Below are 6,326 nucleotides of genomic sequence, written 5' to 3'. Positions count from 1 at the left end.
ATCATCTATTTCTTTTTTTGTTTTGTTTTCATCAGAACTCTGGCTTTGGATCAGCTGAAGGCTTTTAACTACAGCTTGTGGACTTCTTGCATTACATAGTCCAGCCTTGAAGTAACAAATGCATGGACTAGTTTCTCAGCATCACCCCTGGACAGGAGATTTCTCATTTTTGCAATATTCCTCAGATGAAAGAAGGAAATTCTAGAAACCTCTTTGATATGGGATTCAAATGACAGGTCCTGATCAAAAACAACACAAAGATTTGATGGTTCTGAAATTAGTTTAATCCCATTCCAATGAAGTGACGTGCGTGGAGCTGTCATGAAACATAGTTTGTTCCTCTTAATATTTAAATGTGGTAAATTATTTCCATTAAAAGCCTGAATAATATGCAAAGTAAGATTTAAACTGAAAGCCCAGCAGTTTTGGTTTCACAAGCAGACCAGCAGGACTATTGCCATAAATATTATCACAGAATACAGCAATCAATAAAATAAAAAAAAGTTAATAAAAATTGCAAATAAAAACATCAAAAAGCAAAAACTAAAGATTCTTTATCCATCCAACACCAACGCCCCATTTCCTTACAAAACATCTATGGTCTTTGTCAACTTCAAAACTCAAATTCTACTGTAACACAAGCAATTACCAGTCTCTTAAATAACACACAAGCATCTTCCGTTTGATGAACATTAATTTTGTTCTTTCTTGATCCATATTGCTAGTTTTGCCATTCCAGAAATGACATTTAAAAGCACATGAACAGATACCGTTGACCATAAATAAAAATACAGCTAGAGGACTGAACACCAAAACCCTAAACAAACCATAGAACAAAAAGAGGATTCAATCTTAAATATTCAACAAAAATATGATGCAATGTTTCCTCCTGTGAACAAAAAGGGCAGTTAACACTGGCTCCAGGATTAAGGTGAGCCAGACACTTGTTTGCAGCTATTTCCCCGATGTACAATCCTCCACTGGAGGTCACCCACCCGTTTTTCAACCGGGGGTTTGTACAGGGACCGCCAACATCCTCTTGAGTTAGAGCTGGTGCCAAAAACCTCAGTCCACTTCGACACCTTTACCTCTGCCAGAGAATGTAAATTCAGAACCTTTGCACAAATAATGTACAAGGCCTTCTTCCCCAAGCCCTTAAAATGACCTAGTGGTGAAACTTGGAAGGACAACGGCTTTTCTGGCTCATCACGCCATTGATCCACTGCAGGAGAGACACTAATTGAGGGAAATGCATATTCATACTCGTCATCCCATTGGTTCAAATGAGTATTATCAGCAGCAAATGCTCTGACATGGTCTGGCAGAGAAGCACAGGTTTCCTCCCTCATCCTTAACACAAGTCTGTTGGATTGCACATCAAGAAGCTCAGTTAGGTTGTACACAGATAACTTCATCAGATAATTCAGCTTCACACATCTGGCTTCTGTCATTTTAGATCTTAAAGTAGCAGATGACAACAGCTGTGATGAGATGAAATTGTTTTCAAACAGAGGTTCTTCAAAGCCCTCTCCCTGGGCTGCCACCTTATGGTGGTGGAGGGGTTTGACTGTCCCAATGACCTTAGGAGCTATGCTGTCTGGGGGCTTTATGCCCCCTAGTAGGGTCACCCAAGGCAGACAGGTCCGAGGTGAGGGGCCAGACAAAGAGCAGCCCAAACACCCCTTATGATGAATACAAGAAATGGACATAGTGTTTCCTTGCCCGGATGCGGATCACCAGACCCCCTACTCTGGAGTCAGGCCTGGAGGTGGGGCACGCTGGCATGCGCCTGGTGGCCGGGCTTTTACCCAAGGAGCCCGGCTAGGCACAGCCCGAAGAGGAAACATGGGTCTCCCTTCCAATGGGCTCATCACCTGTAGGAGAGGCCAAAGAGGTTGGGTGCATTGTGTGATTGGTGGCAGTCGAGGGCGGGGACCCTGGTGTTCTGACCCTCTGCTGAAGAAGCTGGCTCTTGGGACATGGAATGTCACCTCTCTGGTCTGGAAAGAGCCTGAGTTAGTGCCTGAGGTTGAAGGCGCATGGCTCTGGCTCTGGAACCAGTCTCCTTGAGATGGGCTGGGCATTCTTCCACTCTGGAGTTGCCCCTGTTGAGAGGGGCCGAGTAGGAGTGGGCATACTTGTTGCCCCTCATCTTGGTGCCTGTAAGTTGGGGTTCACCCCGGTGAATGAGAGGGTTGCAACCCTCCGCATATGTGTTGGGGAACGGGTACTGACTGTTTTTTGTGCTTCTGCGCCACACAGCAGTTCAGATTGTCTGTAGAGGGGGTACTTTAGCGTGCCCATCCTAGGGACTCCCTTGTTCCTCTGGGGGACTTCAACGCTCACGTGGGCAATGATAGTGAGACCTGGCGAGGCATGGTTGGAAGGAATGGCCCACCTGACCTGATTTGAGTGGTGTTCTGTTGTTGGACTTCTATGCTCGTCATGGATTGTCCATAACGAACACCATGTTCAAGCATAAGGGTTTCCATATGGACACTCTAGGCCACAGTTGACTTTGTTTTTGTTTCATCTGACCTGCGGCCGCAAGTCTTGGACTCTCGGGTGAAGAGACGGGCGGCCTTCTCCACCGACCACTACCTGGTGGTGAGTTGGCTCTGATGGTGGGGGAGGACGCCGGTCAGACCTGGTAGGCCCAAACATATTGTGAGGGTTTGCTGGGAACGTCTGACAGAGTCCCCCGTGAGAAGGAGCTTTAACTCCCATCTCCGGCAGAGCTTTGAACATGTTCCAAGGGAGGTGGGGGACTTTGGGTCTGAGTGGACCATGTTCCGTGCTTCTATTGTTGAGGCGGCTAGTTGGAGCTGTGGCACCAGCAGTGAGGGAAGCTTTCAAGCAGAAGAAGGAGTCCTATCAGGCTTTATTGACCTGTGGGACTCCAGAAGCAGCTGATATGTACCGGCAGTCAAAGCGGCAGGTGGCTCGTCTTGTTCCTGAGGCAAAAACTCGGACGCAGGAAGAGTTTGGAGAGGCCATGGAGAAAGACTTCCGTATAGCTTTGAAGCAATTCTGGTCCACGATCCGGCGTCTCAGGAGGAGGAAGCAGTGCAGTACCAACACTAGTTATGGTCGGGGTGGTGTGCTGCTGACGTCGACTCGTATGTCGGTGGGCGGAGTACTTCGAAGACCTTCTTAATCCCACCAATTTGTCTTCCATTGAGTAAGCAGAGCCTGAGGGCTCCGACTTGGGTCCTCCAATCTCTGTTGCTGATGTCACAGAGGTGATTAAAAAGCTCCTTGGTGGCAAGACTCCAGGGGTGGATGAGATTCGCCCTGAGTACCTTAAGGCTCTGGATGTTGTGGGGCTGTGTTGGTTAATGCGGCTCTGCAACATTGCGTGGACATCGGGGGCAGTTCCCCTGGACTGGCAGACCGGGGTGGTGGTCCCTCTATCTAAAAAAGGGGACTGGAGGGTGTGTTCCAACTATAGAGGAAACCCACTCTTAAGCCTCCCTTATAAGGTCGGTTCCGGGGTTCTGGAAAGGAGGGTCGGTTGGATAGTCGAATCTCTGATTAAGGAGGAGCAGTGTGGTTTTCGTCCTGGCCGTGGAACACTGGATTATCTCTATACCCTAAGCAGAATTTGGGAGGTTGCATGGGAGTTTGCCCAACCAGTCTACATATGTTGTGTGGATCTGGAGAAGGCATTCGACTGTGTCCCTCGGGGGGCCCTGTGGGGGGTATTCCGGGAGTATGGAGTACCAGGCCCTTTAATAGTAGCTGTTAGGTCTCTGTATGACCGGTGTCAGAGCCTGGTGAGGGTTGGACTCCGCCAAGTTTGCCCTTTGTCACCGATTCTGTTCATAACTTTTATGGACAGAATTTCTAGGCGCAGCCAAGGTGTTGAGGAGATCTGTCTTGGTGGCCTTAGGATTGCATCTCTGTTGTTCGCAGATGATGTGGTTCTGTCGGCTTGATCAGGGCGCGATCTACAGCTCTCACTGGGCCTCCCTACTGAAGCTGCTACCCCGCGAACTGACCGGTAAGTCGAAGAAGATGGATGGACTCTACAAAATAAAAGCTTCTTCCTTATGCACACTCATTCATTGTGCCGTATGGTTCGTAGCTATGACCCAAACTCAACCAATTTCTTCAAATTACACTACCAAGGCCTGTTGACAACACACCTAAGTGCACATTTCTTAATGAAGCTTTAACATTTTCACTGTAATAAACCATCTGCTAACCTTGTCAGTAGATGCTTTACTTCTGTCAACTTCCAGGTAAACAGATACTTTTTGACTTTTTCTTCTGGTTAATCAACTTTAACTAAATGTTTTGCTTTTAAGATGAGTATGTTTCTGTCACTATTCTGCCAAATGATTCTACCCTACAAAATCTTTAGATGATTCTACTGTTTTCTGCTGTTTGAAGTTTCTGATTACGTCCTATCATATTTTCATATGTTCTTCAGCTAATCTCTGCTTCTTTTCATTAATGCAGTTTCTTTAGCTAATTTTTCTGTTTTCATTCAGCAGAAAAAAGCATTCCCACTTTGCTGTTTCTCTGAAACAGTTTTTTCCAGTTATTTTTGGATTAGTTATTTTTGGATTAGTTCTTGAGAATATACACTGTACACTATACACCCAACAAATTATTTCCATGTCATTTCCATGGCATCAGCCTTAATCAGCATGTGAAACAGCAGATCTGCAGACTGAGGCAGCAGGAAAGATGGAGAAAGTTCTTCTGCTCATCATTGTTGCCTTTAGTAAGTTATGCTTCTAGTTATCAGCTTTTAATCATTGGTTTATTTATTTTCAGTATGTACGTTATTCACTGCAGGCCTGAGTGCAAACTGCCAGCCCTCTGACCATAAATACATGATCATCGATGAGCTGAAGGACTGGACTGAAGCTCGGAGTTACTGCAGACAGAAGTACAGAGACCTGGCAACCATAGAGGACATGGAGGACATGAGAACTCTGAATGACATGGCAGCATCTATGGGAAAAAACATAGTAGGTATCTGCATTTCTCCCTGATCGTAATAATGAGAGAGAAGATAAACTCCTGAAGGTCGACCATGTCTCTGTGGAGCCATGATGGAACAAAAAGTCCCCAAACTTTTCCTACTGAATGAATGTTCTCCTGTTTATTGTTAGTTTTTAGTTTGCAGTGATGTCCAGAAGTCCTGCTTTGGCTGTGGAGATAAAGAGCAAATATAAACTCCCTGTAATAAAAACTTTAATCAAATCTCCCCCATTTTGTCGTAACATTGATAGAGGTTTCAGGAAGCCTGGATCGGGTTGCACCATGATGTGAACACCTGGCGGTGGTCCATGTCTGACTCAGACTTCTACCAGCATCAGGAGAGCGAGTTCAGGAGCTGGGCAGCTGGAGAACCTGACAACTATGGAGGTCAAGAGTACTGTGGAGCGATGAACTTTGATGGATACTGGGCTGATAAATCCTGCTCCAATAACCAAAGTACCATCTGCCTTCAAGTCAGCGGTGAGTGCTGGATGATTCCAGAGCTAGGAATAATGTTTGCTGTTTGCTTTGGTGGATTTTCCTTCATCACCTGCAGCATATTTCTTGGCTTTTATTCATCTTTGGTCACATGAAGGTCTGATCATCCGCTGCCTTGAAACCCTACTAAAGGTGGAAAAACCTGAGCAGCCGCTGATGGCTGCCTCTGATAAAAGCGGCTTCAGGCAAAAAGTCAGTTAATTGTATCGTTTCTTTAACATCAATCTGCAGAAATATCTGGGAAAGCAGCAAAGCAGTGTGGAGTAAAAATGAGCACCGGGAGATGATTTGCAAGGAAGTAAAAAGTTTTATTCTGCTCTGCAGAGGAGAACAACACAGAACAGCTAAAGACAGCTCCCTGTGTGATTCTGAAACATTCAGAAACACACCCCTACATTTAAAAAGAATCCACAGCATACACACACATAAACATTGAAGAGAAACACTTCATCAAAAGACATAAATATACGTTCAGATAAACATTTCAGACAACTGTTTTCCGTTCACACCAGAGACAGGACATGACGATCTTAAACACAATAAGGACCTGTTTATCTACCGTATCTTCACGACCATAGGGCGCACCATACTAAAAGGCGCAGTCTCAGTTATGTGTGCCATTACTGTATTTATCACACACATTAGGCGCACCGGACTATAGGGCGGGGGTTTTATATACAGGTACATGTCCTCTACTACATTTAAATACCTCTACTGCGTATTTAAAAATAGAGCGGGAGCAAAACTGAGTATGATTGTGCTTTATTCATGTATTTATTACAAAGTATTAATCAAACCCATTGAAGTCATCCTCCTCTGGTTCTGAATTAAAC

The 6,326-nt window shown here is 45.3% G+C and overlaps 1 protein-coding gene across 1 annotated transcript in view; it reads left to right on the top strand.

The window, feature by feature from the left end:
- Window positions 1–4,697: 4,697 nt before the first annotated feature.
- LOC107080825 (macrophage mannose receptor 1-like) overlaps window positions 4,698–6,326 on the top strand; it is a gene marked incomplete at its 3' end in the record, with an annotated part of 19,181 nt that continues 17,552 nt past the window's right edge. The window contains exons 1-3 of the mRNA XM_015369029.1: window positions 4,698–4,732; window positions 4,807–4,982; window positions 5,247–5,475. Of these exons, the coding sequence (XP_015224515.1) occupies window positions 4,845–4,982; window positions 5,247–5,475 (367 nt within the window). The remainder of the gene's footprint in view (window positions 4,733–4,806; window positions 4,983–5,246; window positions 5,476–6,326) is intronic.

The sequence above is a fragment of the Cyprinodon variegatus genome, unplaced genomic scaffold (assembly GCF_000732505.1).
Source record: "Cyprinodon variegatus isolate N-32 unplaced genomic scaffold, C_variegatus-1.0 Scaffold2379, whole genome shotgun sequence".
Taxonomy (NCBI): Eukaryota; Metazoa; Chordata; class Actinopteri; order Cyprinodontiformes; family Cyprinodontidae; genus Cyprinodon; species Cyprinodon variegatus.
Note: the sequence above shows the minus strand (reverse complement) of the source record. Positions and strands in the feature narration are given on the sequence as shown.